We start from the raw sequence: 22,454 nt of genomic DNA, 5'->3' as shown, positions 1-22,454 counted from the left end.
CTATACTATGATTTGTACCTAATTTATTCCACTGATCCACATACCTATTTTTAGCAGTGCCAGATTGTTTTGATAATTACCACTTTATAATACAGTTGAAGATCTGGTACTGCTATACCACTGTCTTTTGTATTTTTTACTGATTCCCTAGATATCCTTGAGCTTTTGTTCTTCCAGATGAATTTTGTTATTTTAGATCTATAAAATATTTTTGATAATTTGATTGGTATAGCACTAAATAAATAAACTTAGGTAGGATCGTCCTTTTTATTATAATGGTTTGTCCTACCAATGAGCAATTCATATTCTTCCAGTTGTTTAGATCTAACTTTATTTGTGTGAAAAGCATTTTGTAGTTCTGGTCACATAGTTTCTGGGTTTGTCTTGGCAGGTAGACTCCCAAATACTTTATATTGTCCTCTGTTATTTTAAATGCAATTTCTCTTTCTGGCTATTGCTGGGGGCTTTGTTAATAATATAAAGTGATGCTGATGATTTAGGTGGGTTTATTTTGTATCCGGCAACTTTGCTAAAGTTGTTAATAATTTCAAGTAGTTTTTCAGTTGATTCTCCAGGATTTACTAAGAATACCATCATATCATCTGTAAAGAGTGATAATTTGGGGGGCAGCTAGGTGGCGCAGTGGATAGAGCACTGGCCCTGGAATCAGGAGTACCTGAGTTCAAATCTGGCCTCAGACACTTATACTTACTAGCTGTGTGACCCTGGGCAAGTCACTTAACCCCAATTGCCTCACTTAAAAAAAAAAAAGAATGATAATTGTGTTTCCTCGTTACCTATTCTAATTCCTTTAATTTCTTTTTCTTCTCTGATTACTATAACAAACCTTTTAGTATAACATTAAAAAATAGAGGTGACAAGGGGCATCCTCACTTCACTCCTAATTGTATTGAGGAGGCCCCTTGCTTATCCCCATTACAGATAATGCTTGCTGATGGCTTTAGAGGAATATTACTTATCATTTTAAGGTAAGCTCCATTTATTCCTATGCTCTCTAGTGTTTTGTAGCTTTTCAAAAGTGGGTATTTCCTGGTGAGGTGGAATAGGATCAGCTAGACAACTAGAGGCAAGGACATGCCACTCCCAGGTATATCCTGTCTCAATCGACACCATGGACAGCTCCTCAGAAGAGGAGATGGCACGCAGTTGCAGGCTTCCCTCTCCTTCCTTCCTAACCAATCCAGTCTCCCAAGAGGAGAGGTTCACTCTGCTGAGTTCTGGTCTGCCTTCTGGACAGAGAAAGGTGAACAGGAAATACTCAGATGGTTGAGAGTAGGCAATTGTTCTCCTGTACAGGCCAGCACAAATCTTTCTCCTCTAACAAGAATCAGTCATCCTGAGTTCCCTCCTGACCCCAGCCTCAGACCCTTCACTAGAACCTAGTCAGCAACTGTCAGCTCTCTCTTCCTTTGCTCCAGAGTTCCATGAAAGGATAGATTTTTTTCCTTGCCAAGGCCAACCCCCAACATGTGCCTAAAAAAACACCCCTTCCATGTCCTCAGGATAATTTTCCCCAAGTCATTTGCTCCCTCCAGGAATTAATCCCTCCATTTCTCCTGGTTCCTTTACTGTTGCCTATAAACATACCCAACTCTTCCAATTCGGAAAAACATCCAAACCTTCTATGACTGCTATGCCCTCCAGTTCTCCTCTGATAGGCAAACTCCTAGAAAAGGTAGTTTGGGTTTGTGGTTTTACCCTCATTTCTACCTGGCTAGTGACATCATCACTCTATTGACACTGTTCTCTCCAAAGTTGTCAGTTATCTCCTTTTTGCTCAATGGAATCTCTTTTCTTTTTTTCACATTGATTTTTTAAAATTTTGTGTTCTAAATTTTCTCCCCCCTCCCTCCTCAACCCCCCCCCATGAAATCAAGCAATTCAGTATAAGTCATACATGTGCAGTTATGCAAAACATCTTCACATTTGTCAGGTTGTGAAAGAAAACAGATAAAATAACTTTAGAAAGAGGAACTAACAAATAATATTATACTTCAGTCTGTATTCGGATACCATCAGTTCTTCCTCTGTTGATGATTTGTATTTTTCATGTCCTTCTGATATCATCCTACCCATCATTTCTTTCACAGTTAACATTGCTAATTGTATTACCCTTCATCTTATTCCCTCCCCTTGATATATATATATATATATATATACACTCTATATATCTACATATACTCCCTTCACCCTGTCCCTCCTTTTTACTGCCCCCATCTCCTTCCTCACCCACTTTTCCTCAGTGCAAAATATATTACTATACCCACTTGAATGTGTATGTTGTTTCCTCTTTGAGCCAATTTTGATGAAAGTAAGGTTCACTCACTCCCCTACTCTTTCCCCATCTTCCCCTCCACTCCATAAGCTTTTTCTTGATGGAGAAAGGAGGAAGATGAGGGTCAAACTTGCTGTTTCTTATCATTGGGATGTAGGAGAAAAATATGCAAAGATGGAGGAAGGGGTGGGAAGAGTGGGCATCAAATGAACATCATCCTTGAATCAAGTAGCGTGGGATACACACATTATAGTATAGAAATACATTCAATTTAACAGGGAATAAGTGGGAAGGGGAAGGCAATTCAGAGAATGGATAATCCCGGGGACAAAATCATTGTAAGCAAAACATACTTGAAAAACTTAATTTGAAGGAAGACATTCTCTTTGAAGACCTATTTGGAAGAAAACCTAACCTATCAAAAGGAAAGGCATAGCAACTAGAATCAAATGAACTACAATCTAAGGAGATGGACTGCTGTCCACTGGGGAATGGCTGAAAACACTGGGATCTGTATGTAAATGCCATTGAGTATTATTTAGTCATAAGGAAGGAGAAAAGAGATGATTTCAGAGAACTGGGTAGTATGAACTTTTGTAAAGTGAGCACAACCAATAGGAATGTATATACAAAGACCACAGCATTTGCAACAAGACGACTTTGAAAGATTTAGGAGCTGTGATAAGTGTAATGGTTGCCCATGTGTCCTGAGCACTGATGATGACACACATTACTCATTTCCTGACTGAGGGGGATGGGCACAAAGTGTAAAGACTTACATTGTGGAACATGGACACTGGGCAGGGGTTTGTTGGAGTCTTTGTTTATTCATTGTGAGTTTTTTTCCTATTTCTTTCTCTTGTTTTTTGATTGGAGAGGCCAGGAAGAGAAGTTTTTAGTGATAATTAAGATGAGAAAGAGTCATGACAACATTTTAAAGAATGCCCAGAAGGGGAGACTGAGAGAGTTTTGAAGGGAACCAAGAAATCAAGGGGTGGGGAACTGCAGGCAAGGGGCAGAGCTGGTACAAAGGCCTGGAGGTGGGAGATGGAGGTGGCTCCTAATCCCTCCCTCAGCCTCTCTTCTACAAGGTCCCCATGTTTAGCTGCTTTGTACCTGCCACAAGGCCAGAGGACTGGAACCTGCCCCTCTGCCAGCCCTGGCCCCTAGACTTCCCACCTGGTGGGTCCTAGGACCTAGCCTTGAGCCTGACTCGGGCCCCACTGCCTCCTTGTCCCCCATGTCCTCTCCCCAGACAGGCCTCCATGCTTCCTGGGAGGACCTTCCTCTGCCAACAGCTCTGCCCCAGGCACTCCCATGGTGACAGTGATCCAGAGACTCTCAGGGGTGTAGGCTCTGGACCTTCCTTGGGGGTCTCCTTGTACTCCATCTTTGGGGGACATTTTAACCACCTTTTTTTTAATTGATGGCAGGGTATCCATGGACCCCTCAGCATCTGCCTGCTGCTGCCCCTCCCTGCCCCTCTGCCCCATTCCCATCCCTCCCCCACCCCCTGGAAGGAAAGGCTCTTCCCTGGGACTCTCCCTTTTAGGTGTGGTGTGGCCCTCTGGAGTAGGAGCTTGGGGAGGCTAGGAGCCCTCCCATGATCTCTCTCATCTCTATGACTCTGTCTCTCTTGCTCTTTTAATATTTGCATCTTTATCCTTAACTCAATACCTAGAAGGTAGTTTCCACTCTGCATCTGTAAAAATTGGAATTATTGATTTGTTCATTTTTTCATTCATCCATTCATTCATTAGTGCATCCATTCATCCATCCATCCCTCCCTCCCTCCTTCCCTTCATCCATCCATCTATCCATGAATCCATCCATCCATGCATTCTTTAGTCCACACATCCATCCATCCATGCATTCTTTAGTCCACACATCCATCCATCCATCCCTCCATCCATCCATCCCTCCCTTCATCCCTCCTTCCTTCCATCCATCCATCCATCCTAACCAGTTCATCCTCCCCCCTCCAATATATAGATATATAATAGAAGAATGGGGGGAAAGCCACTCATGGCTTGGAGGAAGGGGACACTGGCAGGAAAGTGCTTAGGCTTAGGCACAAGGAGGGGAAAGGTGTCTCCTCTGAGTATCCACAGGGGTCTCACCACAGCAAGGTTTAGGATGACAGGATGGAAGTGAAGCCTCTTCCTCTCCTTCCCACACCTGTGTCAGGGCCCTGACCAGGCTCCATGATGAGAGTCAGGATGGACGTTGGGAAGCCCACAATTACCCCAAAGTGCAGAGATGGTTCCTGAGTATGCCCCCCAGCCCCAACACTGTGGAGAGAGATTCTCTGACAAGGAGCAGGGATTGGACTCCCAGCCCCCTACCAGGGAAGAAGCCTCCCTGTCCTGGCCCTTGCCAGCCCCCAACCACTCCCCATTTGTTGGTCTCTCCTCTCTGACTCTGGCTCACAGCTCTGTCTTCCTCTGTCTCTGGGTTTCTCTGCCCTCCCCAGCTCCCACCCTCTTCTGCCTCTGTTTCAGTCTCTCTCTCACCCCCACATTTTCCATTTTCCCCAGAGGTGTCCAAGGTCCTTCCTCTAAAAAAGGATCTGAGATTTCTTCTACAAAAGAATCTGAGATTTCCTTTCCTCCAGGGATGAGCTAACCCTCCAACCCCAGGCACACCCAGGCCAGTCCTCCCACCAGGATAGAGAAAAGAGGGAACTCTGACTCTCCCCAAATCATCAGTTAATAATCATTGCTCACCCTCTGGATGAACTCAGCCACAGTAAAATCCCAGAAATGTTTCACAACAGCACCAAGAGGTCCCTGCATGACCCATGTTGGGCTCATGAAACTCTGCTATGCACCAAACTTGTCTCATTGTCAGGTGTGCTGGTCACTGTGAAGCCATTAGTACATGGGCTGAGATTTGGCCTCATTAAAGCAGGTCTCCTTCCCAGAGGATGCCCAGCCCATGTGTCTAGTCTCCCTCCTCCAACAGGATAAAGAAAGCTGTTATCTTATGACTGCTGTTGGCCCTATCTTTTTTGTTGTTTTCATTTTATTTAATTTCTCAGAGTTCACTGTGCTTGGGATGACCTGTGTGAACTCTTTGGCATTTTGAGAATTAACAGCTGTTGCAAACCCTCTGTGACATTTTGGCCATTTGTTTTCAGACGTCACCACGGAGTGAGTGAATAGCAGGATTTCTCCCTTGGCTTAGCTGTTCAACACAGGAGTCCCCAGCACTTAGCCCAGTGTCTGTCACATTTCCCTCAATTTCATCCTGCCCGACTCTTCATGCCCCCATGTGGGGTTTTCCTGTGAAAGACACTGGAGAAGGTCTCACGCGGCGGTGGATGTGGACACCCCCAGTGGCACCAACAGTGGAGCCGGCAAAAAGCTCTTTGAAGTGAAAAAAGTGGGATGCGGTGGCCCTCTGGGCCTGGGATATTGCGGTTGACAACTGTGCCATCTGCAGGAACCACATTATAGACCTCTGTATGTCAAGCCAACCAGACACCCGCCACCTCTGAAGAATGTACTGTCCCATGGGGAGTCTGCAGTCATGCCTTCCAGCTCCACTGCATCTCCCACTGGCTCAGAAGCAGGCAGGTGTGCCCGCTGGACAACAGAGAGTGGGAGTTTCAAAGCACGGGCATTAGAAAAAGCACCTTCTTCCTCAAGAGGGTCACTTTTGTTCGCTACTTGATGACTCGCTGTCCTGTTGCTAATGATTCATGAGTTAAAGCCAGTCTGGGGTCTCGTGGCCAGTCTTTTGAGCTTGGTTTGCCTCCATATTGTATTCTGTGTGAAATAAAGCCCTGTTGAATCCCCGGGGGTGGGGGGAGACGTTGGAGCAGTTTGCCATTTCCTTCTGCTCCTCATTTACAGAGGAGGAAACTGAGGGAAGCAGGGTGAAGTGGCTTGCCCAGGGTCACACAGCTCCTTAGTGTTTGAGACCAGATTCGAACTCAGGAACAGTCTTCTGACTCCAGGCCTGGGGCTCTGTGCACTATGGCGCCTCCTGGTGGCCTATCCTGAGGATACAAACTAAAATGATAGAAGTGAGACTCAGGTGACCTGAGGCTTATGAGTCAAAGGGGGAGGCAATGACAAAGCAAGAGCTTGAACTTTAGTTTCCCTGCAGTGTGGATGAAGTTAGGAGGCAAAGGAGAGTATGGAACCCTGTCCTGGAGTCTGAGGAGAAGGTGTCCACACTGTCACCAGCCACTGGGGCCACAATGGTGCCCACACTCCCTACCCAGCTCTGCTTTGGTGTCCAAGGAAGTGGGAGGGCCATGGCCCTCTGGAAAGAGGGAGACTCAGGGCTAGAAGGAATCATAGAGTCACTGCCTCAGCTCCTACTCTGCCATTTTACAGAGCAGGAACTGAAGGTGCAGTGAGAAGGGGCAGGATCAGGACAGGAGCCCAGGTCCACTGGTGTCTGGCTGCCCCCTCTGCATCCTGCCCCTAGGCTGGGGCTCTGGGTCTTCATTCCCTTTCCCTCAGGGTTGGTCACAAGGGTGTGGCCTGGTACCTCAGTCTGTATCCTGGCAGACGTCAGGCCCCTCTACTCACACCATGACCCAGACCCTCTCTGTCTTGCTGTGCTTTGGTGATCCCTAAGAAGTCCTCATACTGGTCCATCCAGTCCCACCCACCCCCACCTCTATTTTCTTGAGGAAGACACTCTTCCAGAGCAGAGCAATGACAAGTCTGAGGTCACCCAGCAGGGCTGACAGGGAGGGGGAGAAGCTGCAACTCTTAGAGGGGCCTTCTGGGTCCAGCTCCTGTCATTCACACCAGCCCTAAGCCCAGGCTCTCGGCCCCCTGTCTCCTTCCTCTGGGGATGCTGGGTGGGGAGGAGGTGGGGAGCTGTGAGTAATCAGGGTCCGATTTCCCAGGGCTGTGTCTGGGCCACAGGACAAGGGCACAGGCAGGTGAGTCCTTCCCCCACACTCCCCCTGCCCAGAGCAGAGAGCTGCCCCCAGGAGAGGGAGGAGGGAGGTCAGGGTTAGACTGACAGGAATTAAAGAGAGGGTCTAAGGATGGGGGAAGGGCTCACAGAAAGGGGATCCCCTGGCACTGACAACTCTCCTTCCCTTCCAGACACACCCCCCAGACCCTTCCTTAGGTCAGAAAATGGCTCTTTGGTGCCTGAGGGAGAAGTGTGACCCTCAGGTGCCAGGGAGAGTGGGGAATTATTGAGTACCATCTTGAGAAAAAGCAAGGATCTTAAAGAAAAACGATTATGGAGGTGAAATCAGATGAAATTGAGGGTGTTTCCCATCCCACCTGTGACAGCGAATGATGCAGGAACCTACCACTGCACATGCAGACACTCATCCCTCTGGTCAGAGCGCAGTGACCCCCTGCAGCTGGTGGTGACAGGTGAGGACCCCCCAGGCCCCTCATGCAGGGCTGGCTCAGGGTCCCAGCAGCCCCTAAGCTCCTCCCCAGCCCAGCCTGGCCCCAAGCATCCCTCTGGCCCTGCCCTGCCTGTCCTCTCCCCTGTCTCTGTCTCTGCCTCTGCTCTCCCTCTGGGGCTGGAGGTGGGGGAAGGGAATCATCATCTATACAGCACCTACTATGAGCTGAGCATTTGACTCTTATTATCTCATTTGATCCTCACAACAACTGCCAGGGAGGGGCTATTATGATCTCCATTTTACAGTTGAGGAAACTGAGGCCATCAGAGAGGAAGTGACTTGCCCAGGATCACAGAGCTGGGAAGTGTCTGAGCATGAATTTGAACTCAGGTCTTTCTGACTCCAGACCCAGGGATCTGGCCTCTGCATCACCAGCTGCCTCAGTCCAAAGAGGATGGGGAGACTCAGCTTGGATTTCAGGAGACTAGAGAGAGCTGGGGGCTCCCTGGGGAGGGAGCTTAGGACTTGTGGGGCATCTCTCCTCCCAGCCCTGACCCTCTCAAAGCCAGGAGAGTGGCTGGAGGGTGGACCTGCTGCTGCTCTGTGTCTTCCCCAGCCCAGGCCTGGGCACAGGGAGAGGAAGAAGACTCTCCTTTGTGTATACACAGGGGTCCCTCTACAGCAAGGTTTAGGACACCAGGATGGAAGTGCAACAGGAATCACAACCAAACCTCCTACTCTCCTTCCCACACCTGCTCAAAGACCAGCCCAGGGGCCATGAAGAGAGGCAGGATGGACTTTAGGGAGCTAATTACTGCCCCAAAGTGCAGAGATGGCTCCAGAATATGCCCCCCACCCCAGCCCCAACCCTGTAGAAAGAGATTCTCTGACAAGGAGCAGGGACTGGGCTCCCAGCCACCTACCAGGGAGGAAGCCTTCCTGTCCTCCATTCTTAGCCCCACACTGACTGCCATTTGTCTTCTTTCTCTGTCTCTGTTTCCCTCCTGCCTCATGCCCTCTCTCCTCTCTTTCTGTCTCCCTCCGTCCTTTCTTTCCTCTGTCTCTCTCTCTCTCTCAGTCTCAGTCTCCCCTCCTTCCCACACTTTCTTTCCTCTCTCTTTCTCTGTCTAGTCTCTCTGTCTCTCTTTCTCCGTATCTCTCTCTGTGTCTCTATGTCTCTGTTTCTCTGTCTCTCTGTCTCTCTGTTTCTCTCTCTCTCCACATTTACCCACCCACTTTCCATGGTTTTCCCAGGGATGTGCCAGGTCCTTCCTCTCCCCCAAAAGCTGGGAGATTTCCTTTCTTCAAGAGATGAGCTCCGGGGCAGCTAGATGGCACAGTGGATAGAGCACTGGCCCTGGACTCAGGAGTACCTGAGTTCAAATCCGGCCTCAGACACTTAACACTTACTAGCTATGTGACCCTGGGCAAGTCACTCAATCCCAATTAAAAAAAAGAGATGAGCTCCACCTACAACTTCAAGAAGGGATCCAGGCAGGGCCAGGGATGTCCTCCCAAAAGCCACATCTGCTCACCTGCCCTGCAAGAGGTGGGTTACACCCCTAACTCCAGGCTCTCCTCCTTCTGCAAATCTGCATGACCTCCCCTCCCTCTCAGCCTTACCCATCCCTGAGATGGCCTCAGGACATGATGTGACCTGCCAGTGTTAATCAGATGTACAGCATGGCATGTATGCCCTGCATAAGGATGGAGAATAGATCACCAAAGGCTGGGCCCAGGCTCATGAAAGGGGGTCCCAGGCCCCCTACCACACCTCTGCCATGACTTCTGCCCATGGAGGGACTTACCCATGCTACACCTTTCACAGTTGCTCCCCCCAGGAGTGGTCAGTTCCCAGTGACCCCCTGGTGCTCAGGGTCACAGGTGAGGGAGCCCCAGCCCACCTCAGGCCTCCCATCCCTCATCATTTGGCCCTGGGGCACCACCCTGCCTGCTCAGGGCCCTGTCCCAGGAGATCCCAGGGGCCAGAATGCCTAGGGTAAGAGGAGGCTCAGAGGGAGGTAGTGGAGAGTGTAGGCAATGGGTCATCCTCAGAAGATGCAGACAGTGAGACTTGACTTCCAAGGCCCTGAACTAACTAACCACAGAGTGTGTGTGTCTGTGTGTCTCATACATCTGAAGGGCAGAAGCATTTTAGGGAACTAGAAGACTGGCCCCTCCATGACGTGATGGCTAAAAGCTGCAAGTATTTCAGGTTATCCCCCCAAAGGAGTGCTGTAAATTTGAATGTATAGATCACATGGATTTGATGGAGCTGCCTTATTATCCAAATGGATTTTATGAGACCCTGGATTGATGGGAGCAAACTGCCTTTTGCTCAGACTTCATACTGAAACCAGACAGTCCCTATTTCTATTATTTTTTACTGTTTCATCAAGGAAACACCCCATTTCTTGAAGAAACAAAGGGGGGACTGTAATGATTGGAATGATGCCATATGCTGGAGACTTACTGTAGGAAAGCTCCACCATGAGGAAAAGGCTTCTGAGGGCAAGGCCATGCAGCTTTTCTTTGGCATCAGGAAGTGATGTTTGCTCGTGGGTACTGTCTATCAAGGCTACTAGCCAATCAACATGAGGAATCTCCCATTTCTGGGAGGAGGACCCGAAGTAGGAAGCGGATGCTGGCAGAGGGGCTCTCTCACTCTTTTGGTTCTTTACCTCGCCATGGTGGGTTGGGTGATGGGGTCTCTTAGAAATAGTTAGATTTTTACCTTTCTCTCTGATCCTAATGCTCTTTAATAAATACTTAAACACTTAAATACTCTTGCTAAAGCTTATAATTTATTGGCGAACACTCATTAGGTTTTAGATAGTATAGCTAGAAGTTTAGACCCTTACAACATGTATAATCAATATCTGCTTAATTACTTCTTTGGGGAGGGAGGCAGGTAGGTGGAGCAGTGGATAGAGCACCAGCCCTGGATTCAGGAGGACCTGAGTTCAAATCTGACCTCAGACAGTTAACACTAGCTGTGTGACCCTGGGCAAGTCACTTAACCCCAATTTCCCCGCCAAAAACAAACAAAAAATAAAATTTCTTCAGAGAGGAGGGGGGAGGAAGGGAAGGACAGATAGAATTCGGAACTCAAAACTTTTAATAAAAATGTTCATTATCCAAAAAAAGAGCTGATTATTGAATTTTAGTGTTATATGCATGCCTATATGTGTATGTGTATATAAGTATATATTTTCATCTCAAAAAAGAGCATCTCCATATCATATTCATTTTTGTTTTGTGTGTGTGTGTGTGTGTGTGTGTGTGTGTGTGTGTGGCAATTGCAGTTAAGTGACTTGCCCAGGGTCACACAGCTAGTAAGAGTTAAGTGTCTGAGGCCGGACCCGAACTCAGGTCCTCCTGACTCCAGGGCCGGTGCTCTATCCACTGCACCACCTAGCTGCCCCCCTGACTGATTCCTAATGAAGAGGCTGGTGAACAGTGGTGTCAGGAGGGAACGCAGGAGGACTGACTCTTGTCAGAGGAACCAGCTTTGTGACAGCCTATACAGTAAAACAATCACCTACTCTCAGCCATCTGAGCAGATATTCTCACCTCTCTCTGTCCAGAAGGCAGACCAGAACTCAGCACAGTGAACCTCTCCTCTTGGGAAATGGAGAGGAGAGGGAAGCCTGTGACTGTGAGCCATCAGCTCACCTCAGGAGCTGTCCATGGTGGTCCTGTGAGAAGTATGTACCTGGGAATGGACAGGTCTGCCCTGTACTTGTCTGAGCCCAAGTGAAACCTGGCTGATCCTGTTACACTTCCCTAGGAAATACCCCTGTTACTAAAGCATTAAAATAAGATGAGTTCATTAATGGATTCTTCAGAGCATGGGTTACATGTCTAGCCCAAAGCTGTCGTGTTATTTCCCACAGGGGATGTGGCTCTGTCTCTGAGAATTAACAACTGTTGCATAATCTCTGTGACATCAGTTATTAATAATTATTGCTCTCATTGCTCACCCTCTGAATGAACTCAGCCACGGCAAAATCCCAGAAATGTTTCACACCAGCATCAGGAGGTCCCTGCATGACTCATATTGGGCTCATGAAGCCCTGCTATGCACCAAACCTGTCTCATTGTCAGGCATGTTGGTCACTGTGAAGCCACTAGTTCGTGGGCTGAGATTTGGCCTCACTAAAGCAGATCCCCTTCCAGAGGATGCCCGGCCCATGTGTCTAGTTTCCCCCCTCCAACAGAATAAAGAAAGCTGATATCTTATGACTGCTGTTGGCCCTATCTTTTATGTTGTTTTCATTTTATTTTATTTCTCAGAGTTCACTGTGCTTGGGATGACCCGTGTGAGCTCTTTGGCACTTTGAGAATCAACAGCTGTTCAATAGCCTCTGTGACATTTTGGCCATTTGTTTTCAGACGTCACCACAGAATGAGTGAATAGCAGGTGTTCTTCCTTGGCTTAGGTAACTGTTCAATACAGGAGTCCCCAGCACTTAGCACAGTGTCTGTCACATTTCTCTCATTTTCATCCTGTCCAACTCTTCATAACCCCATGAGGGGTTTTCCTGTCAAAGACACTGGAGCACTTTCCATTTCCTTCTGCACCTCATTTGACAGATGAGGAAACTGGGGAAAGCAGGATGAAGTGACTTGCCCAGGGTCACACAGCTACTAAGTGTCTGAGGCTAGATTTGAACTCAGGAAGTCATTGACTCCAAGCCTGGGGCTCTTTGTACTATGGTGCCACCTTGTGGTCGACCCTGGAGATTAAAAGCTAAATAAATAGAAGGGAGACTCAAATGACCACAAGCTTCCTAAGTCAAAGGGGAAGGCAATGACAAAACAAGAGCCTGACCTTGAGGTTCTCTGCCATGTGGGTGAAGTTACAGGGCTAATGAGAGTGTGAACCTATGAGAGAGTGATCAATTCTTCAAAATAGAATGAAAATCCCTTTTTCACTTTTACATGTGGTATTAGGGAGACAGCCACTGGCTGATGTTGTGGGAACACCCTGGGTGGGGGCTCCTGAACTATGGGATTGGAGAAGCAGGAACCCTGTCCTGGGGACCTGAGCTGCCAGTCTGAGGACAAGGTGGGAGGGTCCCAGACCCTCTTCTACAGAAGGCAGAGGCCTAGGCAGGGCTGAGGAGGGGCTGGGGCAGGCAAGGCTACTTGGGAAACTGCAGAAGAGACCACTCTGGGCCCTAAGGCAGCAGCTCCCCAGGCAGCCACCCCCTCCCCCAGCCTCTTCCTCTGTGGTTAGGCCTTAACCCCATCACTGCCAGGACACAGGAACCCCTGTCGGCTTGGTTAGGGATTGAGCCTTTGGGAAGAGGCAGGGCTGGAGGCAGGGTCCAGGCTGAGGGCAGGGCCTGGGTTGGGACCAGGATCAGGCTCATAGGCCCCTGGTGAGTTTTAAGTGGGGGCAGGGGCTGTGAGGCTGACACATACCTAGGGATCTCTCCTGGATTGTGGGGACTGAATTATCACCAGGAAAGCAAGAATGGTTCACTTGTTCTGACACTAGCCGAGTCTCCAAGTTCCCCCTTATACACACACACACACACACACACACACACACACACACACACACACTTCATGACTCAACCAATGAAGAAATAACCACAGAGAGGAAGAAGAAGTGAGCCTGCTCAGAGTTTGGGAAGCTCAGTGCCTCAGTCTGTGTCCTGCTCAGACTTCAGGCCCCTTTTCCACCACCATGACCCCCACCCTCTCTGTCTTGCTGTGCTTTGGTGAGTCCTAAGAAGCCCCCACACTGCACCATCCAGGCCCACCCACCCCCACCTCCATTTTCTTGAGGAAGACACTCCTCCAGAGCAGGGCAGTGACAAGTCTGAGGTCACCCAGCCGGGCAGGCAGGGAGGGGGAGAAGCAGCAACTCTCAGAGGGGTCTTCTGGGTGCAGCCCCTGTCACTCACACCAGCCCTAAGCCCAGACTCTGGACCCCCTCTCTCCTTCCCCTGGGGGTTCTGGGTGGGGAGGAGGTGGGGAGCTGTGAGTAATCAGGGTCCGATTTCCCAGGGCTGTGTCTGGTCCCCAAGACAAGGACACGGGCAGGTGAGTCCTTCCCCAATCCTCTCCCTGCCCAGAGCAGAGAGCTGCCCCCAGGAGAGGGAGGGGGGAGATCAGGGCTGGACTGACATGGATTAAAGGGAGGGGTCCAGGATGGGGGAGGGGCTCACAGACGGGGGATCCCCTGACACTGACAGCTCTCCTTCCCTTCCAGACACACCCCCCAGACCCTCCCTCAGGGCAGAGAAGGGCTCTTTGGTGCCCATGGGGAGAAGTGTGACCCTCAGGTGCAGGGGGGAACAGGGGGCTGATAAGTACCATCTGGAGAAAAAGGAAGAATATGGAACAAACCCAATCATGGAGGTGAAATCAGATGAAATTGAGGTCAAGTTTCCCATCCCATCAGTGACATGGCATAATGCAGGGACCTACTACTGCTTATACAAACGCTCATCCCTCTGGTCACAGCGCAGTGACCCCCTGCACCTCGTGGTGACAGGTGAGGACCCCCCAGCCCCAGGCCCCTCACGCAGGGCTGGCTCAGGGTCCCAGCAGCCCCTAAGCTCCTCCCCAGCCCAGCCTGGCCCCAAGCATCCCTCTGGCCCTGCCCTGCCTGTCCTCTCCCCTGTCTCTGCCTCTGCTCTCCCTCTGGGGCTGGAGGTGGGGGGAGGGAATCAGCATCTATACAGCACCTACTATGTGCTGAGCACCTGACACTTATTGTCTCATTTGATTCTCACAACAACTGCCAGGGAGGGGACTTTATGATGCCCCTTTTACAGTTGAGGAAACTGAGGCCATCAGAGAGGAAGTGACTTGACCAGGATCATAGAGCTGGGAAGTGTCTGAGCATGGATTTGAACTCAGGTCTTCCTGATTCCAGACCCAGGGATCTGGCCTCTGCACCACCAGCTGCCTCAATCTCAGAGTGGAGGCAGGAGGCCCAGCTGGGGTCTCAGGAGACAAGATAGAGCTGGGGGCTCCCTGGGGAGGGGGCACAGGGCTGATGGGGCATCTCCCCTCCCAGCCCTGATCCTCCCAAAGCCAGGAGAGGGGATGAAGGGTGGACCTGCTGCTGCTCTGTGTCCTCCCCCAGCTCAGGCCTAGGCACAAGGAGGGGAAGGGGTGTCTCCTCTCTGTATCCACAGGGGTCTCTCTACAGCAAGGTTTAGGACACCAGGAAGGCAGTGAAGCAGGAATCACCACCAAGCCTCTTCCTCTCCTTCCCACACCTGCCCAGGGGCCAGCCCAGGGACCATGATGAGAGCCAGGATGGATTTTAGGGAGCCAATAACTGCCCCAAAGTGCAGAGATGGCTCCTGACTATGCCCCCCTCCCCCACCCTGTGGAGAGAGATTCTCTGACAAGGAGCAGGGACTGGGCTCCCAGCCCCCTACCAGGGAGGAAGCCTCCCTGTCCTCCATTCTTAGCCCTGCATGAGCCCCCATTTGTCTTCTCTCTCTCCCTCAGTCTCTATCTCCCCTCCCTCCACACTTTCTCTCTCTCTCTCTCTCTCTCTCTCTCTCTCTCTCTCTCTCTCTCTTGCTCTCTTGCTCTCTCTCGCTCTCTCTCTCATCTCCCTTTCTCTCTCTCCACATTTACCCGCCCACGTTCCATGGTTCTCCCAGAGCTGTGCCAGGTCCTTCCTCTCCCCCCAAAGCTGGGAGATTTCCTTTCCTGCAGAGATGAGCTCCACCTCCACCCTCAGGCAGGGATCCAGGCAGGCCCAGGCCAGTCCTCCCAAAAGCCACATCTGCCCCCCCTGCCCTACAAGAGGAGGGTTACACCCCTAACTCCAGACTCTCCTCCTCCCCCAGGCCTGTATAAACCCCCCTCCCTCTCAGCCTTGCCCAGCCCCGAGGTGGCCTCAGGACACAATGTGACCCTCCAGTGTCAGTCACAGCCATGGTATGACATGTATGCCCTGTACAAGGATGGAGCAGAGATCACCCAAGGCCAGGTCCAAGCCCTCGACAGTGGCTGCCAGGCTACCTACCACATCTCTGCTGTGACCTCTGCCCATGGAGGGACTTACCGATGCTACACCTTTCACAGTAGCTCCCCCCAGGAGTGGTCAGTGCCCAGTGAGCCCCTGGTGCTCAGGGTCACAGGTGAGGGAGCCCCAGCCCACCCCAGGCCTCCCATCCCTCCTCCTCTGGCCCTGGGGCCCCACCCTGCCTGCTCAGGGCATTTTCCCAGGGGACCCCAGGGGAAGGAGGGCTGGGGGGAGAGGAGGCTCAGAGGGAGGGGGTGGAGAGTCTGGGCAATGGGTCATCCTCAGAGGGTGCAGACAGTGAGGCCTCTCCCCGCTGGCCCCTCTACACACCCTCACCATCTGCCCCCTCCCCACTTCTGTTGGGCCCACATACAGACAATAGGTCTCCTTGGTCCCAGGAAAGGGGTTTGAGGAGGCCAGAGGGGGAAGCCAGAGCAGGCCTGAGGTGTGGCCAGCAAGGAGGGGGAGGGGAAATCGCACCAAGCCCCTCACCCTCCTCCTCTCCCTCTTCCAGGCACCTCAAATCCCTGGGGATCCCCAAGCTCTGACACCCTCCCCACCCATTGAGTAACCAGATACCCTCAGGACATGGTCGGGGTCTCTCTCCCCTATTACTCTCCCCTCCTGTCTGGGCCAGGGCTGAGTACCCCCTTTTTCAGAGCTAACCAAGGCATGAGGGGGGCTGCAGGGAAGGGGCAGGGGCAGAGGAAACTCCACCTGGGGAAGAAGGAAGAACAGGCCTGGTCAGGATGGGACTGGGAGGGGGGAGCAGACATGGGCAGAGCAGCCCCAAGCCCTCTCCCTTCTCTCCCCTCCCCAGGAGCCCCTGTGCCCTCCCACCCCTCCCCCACACAGCCATAGCTGGGGCTCTGAGGGGAGGGGGCTCTGCTTCTCCCATCCTGGCTTCCCCAGGGATGAGGGAGGGGCCTCCCAGATACCCCCACCCCAATTCTTCTCAGCTGGAAGCACCACAGTGACCCCCTCAAGGACCGGGATGGGGCTGATCTGCTCACTCTCCCCTTCTCTTCAGCCCCAGCTTCCTCGGGTCTCACAGCAGGTGTCCTGACGGGCGTCTCAGCATCGGTCATCCTGCTCTTCCTCTCCCTCCTCCTCCTCCTCCTCCTCTGCCACCGATGCCGTCGACTTCGCCATCAGACCAGACTTGGTGAGTTCCTGGGCTGGGGGCCGGCTGGGAGAGGGCCCCGTGGGGGAGGAGCCGAGCCCCACTGAAGCCTCCTCTGACTCTCCTTGCAGGGAAAGGGGGCAGAGAGACTGAGATCAATTAGAGCAGCAGCAGGTAGGCCCCAGACACACCCCATTCCCCCCAGACCCTCCCCAGACCCTCCCCCTCAACCTTCTGTGTCCTCTTGTTCCCCAGCTCTGACCCAGCTGGGACCCCCCTGGAGGAGACCCTGTGTGAGTGACAGGGACAGGGCAAGAGGGCCAGGGCTGGCAGTGGGAAGAGCCTGGGCCTGGCCCCTCATGCCTCCTCCTCTTGCCCCCAGATGCTGCTGTGAAGGAGGACAGACAGACAGAGGGGGCCAGACAAGAGGACGCAGCTGTGAGTCACTCCCAGATCCCTCCTCCTCTCCCCAGGGAACAGACAGGGAGAGGCTTCCCCAAGGTCACACCCAGCCAGGAGGTTCAGGGTCCTTTCCCCTCTCAGCCCTCCTGCCCCATGGGCCCCTCCAGTCCCTCACCTCCTGCTTCATCTCCTCCTGTCAGGCTCCCAAAAGGGAAGACCCTCAGGAAGTGATCTATGCCCAGCTGAACCTCACCAGTCTCAGGGCTGGGGCTGAGGAACCTCCCTGCTCTGGCCCAGTGGAGCCCAGCCTCTATGCTGCCCTGAGGTGAGCTCAGCCTGAGCCCAGGGGACCCCAGGAGGAAGAAGCCCCTCCCCATCCAGCCTCTGAGAAAACTGAAGCTGCCAGGCATGGGCCAGGAAGCATGGTGTTTAGCCGTGCCCTCTTAAGGGGTAACTGAACCTCGGGATGGAATGCACCACCCAGGCAACTTTGTACTCACTCCCAGACTGATTTTTGCCTTTCCTTGTACCCCCCCCCCCCAAGGCTTAGTTTAACAAAGGACTTGGCACATTGTAGGCACTTAATGACAAAAGTAACATTTATTAAGCATTCCTTATGCGCCAAGCACTGGAGACAGATAGGAAAGAGCCATCACACAGGGAAGGTCTCCACCAAAGTCTGAAGCTATCCCACTGATATATATGATCGCCATGGAACCATTTAGACTGTGCACCCTAAGAGCTTTCTTGCTCAGAATGCTGGGCCAGTTTAAATCTAGCCTCAAACACCAGTTGTGTGACCCTCCTCAGACTCAGTTTCCTCTTGTCCAATGGAGAGAACACACCTCCCTCACTTGTGAGGATGAAATGAGATCGCTCTGAAGTGCTCAGCATGGTGAGCACGCAGTAGGCGCTATATAAATTGTGGTTTATGATTGAGTGGTGTGGCTGCATCCCCGAAGGGATTGCTTTGCAGGAATTACAGCAGAGGGTACTGGGAAGTATAGCTATTATCCCCAATCTGGGTGCATCCCCCTGCCTCAAGCCTCTCGCACCTCCAGCGATGGGTTCATGCCATACTGCTCAGTAAACTGCTATAGCTCCCAGCTGCCTCGGGGACCCAGCACCACGTGCAGCTTGGCCTTGCAGGCTCTTTAACTAGCACCCTGGTTTCTCATACCTTCTGGCCCTCTGCAGTCCTGACCCCAGCCTCCCCATTGTTCTCTCAGACCCTGAGGATTCTCTGCCTCCCTCCTTCCTACCATCTTCATTCCAACACCTCTTAGAGCCTGTCTTGGGGCAGCACCTGGGAACCAGGTGCTCACAGTTTAGATTCAGGGGCCCTGGGCTGCTCCCAGCCAAGGCTTATGGGGTGCTGGTGGTCCAGTTGGCAGAGGTGGCTCAGCCCACTCTCTGGAAAGTGGGCAGATCCCCTTCTCTAGATTTCTTGCCCCAGGGATGGCTGCAGGGGCTGGAAGTATCGGGAGCTCTAAGGAGCTCTAAGGGGAGACGGGCAGTGGTTTCACTTGGACTCAGCCAGAGACCTTTGCCCTGGCCCATGCTGGCAACCCCCCCCCACACACACACCCCCAGGGGCCCCTCTGAAGGGGAAGGGCCCGGCTCAGTGGCCTCAGCCCTGTGAGAGAAGACAAGTCACTTCGGAAGTCAAAGAGCTTTATTCCAACGCACTTTGGGGAGCGGGGCGGGGGCTGGCGGTTAATCTTCCTCCTCATCATCGCCGGTGCCGGCCCCTCCCTGGCCCTTCTTGGCATTCTTCCTCTTGACCCGGCCTGCCCGGCCCCCTCCGTAGGGCGAGCGCAGGGAGAAGTCGATGTGCTTCTGGGAGTCCAGTCGCACTATGAAGGAGGGGATGTTCACCACCTGCTTCCGGACCCTGCGAGCGAGAGCAGTCAGTGAGGACACGGGGGCCCGGCCCCTGCCCCAAGCCTCTCCCCTCCCCCGCAGGCCCCTCACCTGGGCTGCCCGGCGGGAGAGCGCCTTCACAAGGTGTACGGCTGAGCCGCAGTGAGCCTTGCGCAGGGTTGGGGGCGGGGGCGCCCCCCACTCATGTTTGGGTCGGCGCAGCCGCCCTTCGTGGGAGCCCACCCAGGTGGGTCCCCCGCGGGGGGGCTGCACAGAAAACACGGCCTAGGGGGCCTCGGGAGGGGCGGGGGCGCGGCCGCACCTGATGTGCCTCTGGCGGATCAGGACCCGCGCGTGGTGGATGGACTTGGCCAGGCCTAGCTTGAAGACCTGCGTCTGCAGGCGCCGCTCCAGGAAGTCCTCGATCTTCAGGCCCAGGATGTAATCCAGCTTCATCTTGCCCTCGTCCAGGACGCCGATGCGCACCAGCCTGCGCAGCAGGGCATTGCCTGGGCAGGGCGGGGCGGAGCAAGTGTCGGCGGGGCCGCCCCTCCGCCCGGGCACCTCGGAGCAGGCACCGCCCCTCCCCCCTCCCCGCAGCCCCGTGCCCCCCGTCCCCCCCACCCCGGGCACCTTCGAACAGGCGCCGCGGGTCCTTCTCGTCCAGCGTCAGCAGCTCCCGCGCGGCCTTGCGGATCTTGGCCAGCGTGAACTTGACCCGCCACACCTCGCGCTTGTTGCGGAGCCCGTACTCGCCTGGGGGGAGGGGAGCGCAGCACGTGGGTGGAGGCGCCCCGCGGACCCCGCGCCCTCCCGGCCGCCCGAGCCCGCCCTGCCCCCCCCCACGCCCGCTCCTCGGCGGGGCGCTCACCGATCAGCTTCAGCTCCTGGTCCAACCGCGACTTCTCGAAGGGCCGCCGCGGCGTCACGTACGTCTTGCGACACACCCAGCTCCTAGCGACCGGCATCTTGGCCTAGCGGGGCGGTCTGGCTCGCGCCTGCGCGTGAAGACGAGACCCGCGGATCAGACGGGGCGCTGCGGCGCCTGCGCGCGGGGCGCGGAAGCAGACCGGCCCGGAGACAAGGTCGAGCCCATACGGCCGAGGAGAGGGCCCAAAGCCTGCCCTGCGGCGGCGCGGGGAGTGGGGTCCACGCCGCGGCGGGGAGCTCCGAGCCCCAGCTCTCCCTCCCTCCCTTGGGTCCGGGGGCCCACGCTTACCTCCCGCACGTTTCAGAACCGACCGGAAAAGGAATAGAAGCGCAGGCGGTCTTCCCTTATAGAGCCGGGGGCGGGGCTCGTGACGTCAGCGCGCGAGCGTGGGATCGGCCAATGGAAGGGAGAAGCCCGCCCGAGCCTGGGCGGGCTCCGGGCTGTGTTACGCCCCGCCCCCAAGCTTCGGGTTCGACCCCGGCTCCTGCCGCCGGGGCTGATTTTCAGAAGTCCGGGTTGTTTTCGTATGTCGGAGTCGTCTAGACATGCTTTCCGTGACCGGCAATGGCGTCTTCACCGTTCAGCGCGCAGATGTCACCTCTGGGGTTGGGGAGCTCCCTACCTTTCACTTTGGGACAGAAAGTCCTTGGTTAAGAAGTTCTTGCAGATTCGGCCTCAGCCTTTAAGCACCTCCCCCCGCTTCTCCCTTCCCCTATGCACCCCCCCCCCCGACCGAAAGGTAGGAGCCTGGCCCCTCCCCCAGCCCCCACATCCGGCATCCTGGGACTAAGGGGCCAGCACCGCCCCCTCCTAGACCCAGAGCCCCTAACTCCGAGCCTTCGGTATGACCCTACCCCCCACATGGAGGGCCCCCACCCCCAGACCCCTGCTAGCGAGGGGCAGGCTCCCGGCGGGGTGGGGGAGGGGGGGTGGGAAGAGCCGCACCACTTGGGCCGCTGCTCCAGCTTCCAGCCCGGGTGGTCGGGCAGTGGAGAGAGGAAGAACCGAGTTCGAGTGTCAGCCTTCCCACCACCCCCCTCCTAGGTATGGGACAGGTGGCCCGCAGAGCCATCTCAACACCTTCGGCCCTGGTGGTCTTGGGGATCGGATCGCCGGAGATGCGACCTCCATAGACCAGTGATCTATGGATGCACCCGGAGAACGGCCACCGCCACCTCCTGTGGATTCTGCCCGCACCTGCTCCCCGAGGCTGTGATGCCGCTGACACTGGGAGCCCGGCCACCAGAAACGGGCGCGACTTCATCTGCGGAGCCCACGTGCAGTAGGCAGCCTGACCACCTGCTTGGCCGCTGCCCCCCAAGGACCGGGCGCTGAAACCTACCAGTGCTGTCTGCCCCGCTCCCCACATACACACACAGGAGCCCCCCGAGGGTGGGGACGTCTGCCTCTTTCCATCTGAGCCCCCAGTACTTGGCACACAGTCAGCCCCTTTCCTCATTCACTCCACCAAGTACCAGCTATCGGGTCTCCCCCCCACCCGAGCTAAATCTCCCCAGAACCTTCAGCCATCCTATATCTGGTCCCCTCGTCCCTTTCTCAGGTGCCCTTAGGACGGCTCCAAGCTTTGGCTTCAAGGTGCTGTCCGCCCTACACGCGGGAGTGGTGTACTGCGGGGGCGGAGCACTTAGACCACGCAGACTGGGGCGGGGAGACCTGGCCTTGAGGTCGGCCTCAAGCTAGGAAAAGATCCTGTAACTCCTCCCACACGAACATTTTCTTCAAAACAGATCCTTGGCTTTCAAAGAAAGGGGATGCTTTCTTCAGCTAAGACAGTTCCAGTCCCCTTCTATGATAAGGAATGATCAGGGCCGCTAGGTGGCGCAGTGGATAGAGCACTGGCCCTGGATTTAGGAGGACCTGAGTTCAAATATGACCTCAAACACTTGACACTTACTAGCTGGGCAAGTCACTTAACCCCAATTGCCTCACCAAAAGAAAGGGAATGATCAGTGAATCGTGCAGTCAAGTGCAAGCCCATTTGGGGTTTTCTTGGCAGAGACACTTGGAGCGCCTTGCCATGTCCTCCCGCCCATTTCACAGATGAGGAAACTGAGGCAAACAGGGTGAAGTGACTTGCTTAGGGTAACAAGAAGTCTCCCTAATTCCAAGCCCAATGCTCTTTCTGCTGTGCCACCTAGCGGCCCAACTGTCATGAAAGAGTCCCCCCCAAAAAAAAAATTTGACTCCCACAACAATTGATCACATTTATTAAGCTACCCCTGTGAACCTGGCCCTGGGCTAGGCACCGAAGATACAACTCTGAAAGCCAAACAGGGACTGCTCTCAAGACGCTTCCATTCTGCTGGAGAGACGCACATACAAACACCTTGCTGTGTGTAAATATACGTATATGTAGTCTATGTAAAATAAACACAAGGCAATTTAGATGGGGAGGCCTGAGAAAGGGCTCACATAGAGAGAAGCCCATGAGCTGAGTACAGAAGAAAAACGGATTCCAAGATGAAGGGGTGAAGA

General features: G+C 53.7%; 3 protein-coding genes and 1 pseudogene across 3 annotated transcripts; 3 read left to right on the top strand and 1 right to left on the bottom strand.

Annotated features, from left to right (window-relative positions):
• Positions 1-4,555: 4,555 nt before the first annotated feature.
• Positions 4,556-6,003, top strand: LOC122748351 (annotated as a pseudogene).
• Positions 6,004-13,541: 7,538 nt separating this feature from the next.
• On the top strand, positions 13,542-16,705 carry LOC122748350 (platelet glycoprotein VI-like). Its single transcript, XM_043994005.1, has 4 exons — positions 13,542-14,142; positions 15,461-15,754; positions 16,038-16,084; positions 16,670-16,705. The coding sequence occupies exons 1-4, from the start codon at positions 13,797-13,799 to the stop codon at positions 16,703-16,705; spliced, it is 723 nt and encodes a 240-aa protein (XP_043849940.1). The 5' UTR covers positions 13,542-13,796.
• A 67-nt stretch (positions 16,706-16,772) lies between these two features.
• LOC122748349 (leukocyte immunoglobulin-like receptor subfamily B member 3) lies at positions 16,773-17,534 on the top strand. The gene is given in 5 exon segments (XM_043994004.1): positions 16,773-16,804; positions 17,018-17,055; positions 17,145-17,227; positions 17,229-17,290; positions 17,292-17,534. Coding segments are annotated over 5 exon segments (417 nt in total). The 3' UTR covers positions 17,494-17,534.
• Positions 17,535-18,821: 1,287 nt separating this feature from the next.
• RPS9 (ribosomal protein S9) lies at positions 18,822-20,384 on the bottom strand. Its single transcript, XM_043992652.1, has 5 exons — positions 20,247-20,384; positions 19,899-20,025; positions 19,661-19,783; positions 19,350-19,536; positions 18,822-19,058 (listed from the first exon to the last, which is right to left on the bottom strand). The coding sequence occupies exons 2-5, from the start codon at positions 19,993-19,995 to the stop codon at positions 18,881-18,883; spliced, it is 585 nt and encodes a 194-aa protein (XP_043848587.1). The 5' UTR covers positions 19,996-20,025; positions 20,247-20,384; the 3' UTR covers positions 18,822-18,880.
• Between the last annotated feature and the right edge of the window lie 2,070 nt (positions 20,385-22,454).

The sequence above is a fragment of the Dromiciops gliroides genome, chromosome 3 (assembly GCF_019393635.1).
Source record: "Dromiciops gliroides isolate mDroGli1 chromosome 3, mDroGli1.pri, whole genome shotgun sequence".
Taxonomy (NCBI): domain Eukaryota; kingdom Metazoa; phylum Chordata; class Mammalia; order Microbiotheria; family Microbiotheriidae; genus Dromiciops; species Dromiciops gliroides.
The sequence above is the reverse complement of the archived record's forward strand: the minus strand, read 5'-3'. Positions and strand labels throughout refer to the sequence as shown.

What these genes read in the sequence shown, in the direction of transcription:
- LOC122748350 (XM_043994005.1), top strand. Translation starts at nt 13,797, where the DNA reads ATGGGGGAGGGGCTCACAGACGGGGGATCCCCTGACACTGACAGCTCT. An exon ending in CCTGCACCTCGTGGTGACAG is followed by an intron (nt 14,143 to 15,460) that starts GTGAGGACCCCC and finishes CTCCTCCCCCAG; the next exon opens with GCCTGTATAAACCCCCCTCC. An exon ending in CCTGGTGCTCAGGGTCACAG is followed by an intron (nt 15,755 to 16,037) that starts GTGAGGGAGCCC and finishes CCTTGGTCCCAG; the next exon opens with GAAAGGGGTTTGAGGAGGCC.
- RPS9 (XM_043992652.1), bottom strand. Translation starts at nt 19,995, where the DNA reads ATGCCGGTCGCTAGGAGCTGGGTGTGTCGCAAGACGTACGTGACGCCG. An exon ending in CCCGCGGCGCCTGTTCGAAG is followed by an intron (nt 19,537 to 19,660) that starts GTGCCCGGGGTG and finishes CGCCCTGCCCAG; the next exon opens with GCAATGCCCTGCTGCGCAGG. An exon ending in ATCCGCCAGAGGCACATCAG is followed by an intron (nt 19,059 to 19,349) that starts GTGCGGCCGCGC and finishes TCTCGCTCGCAG; the next exon opens with GGTCCGGAAGCAGGTGGTGA.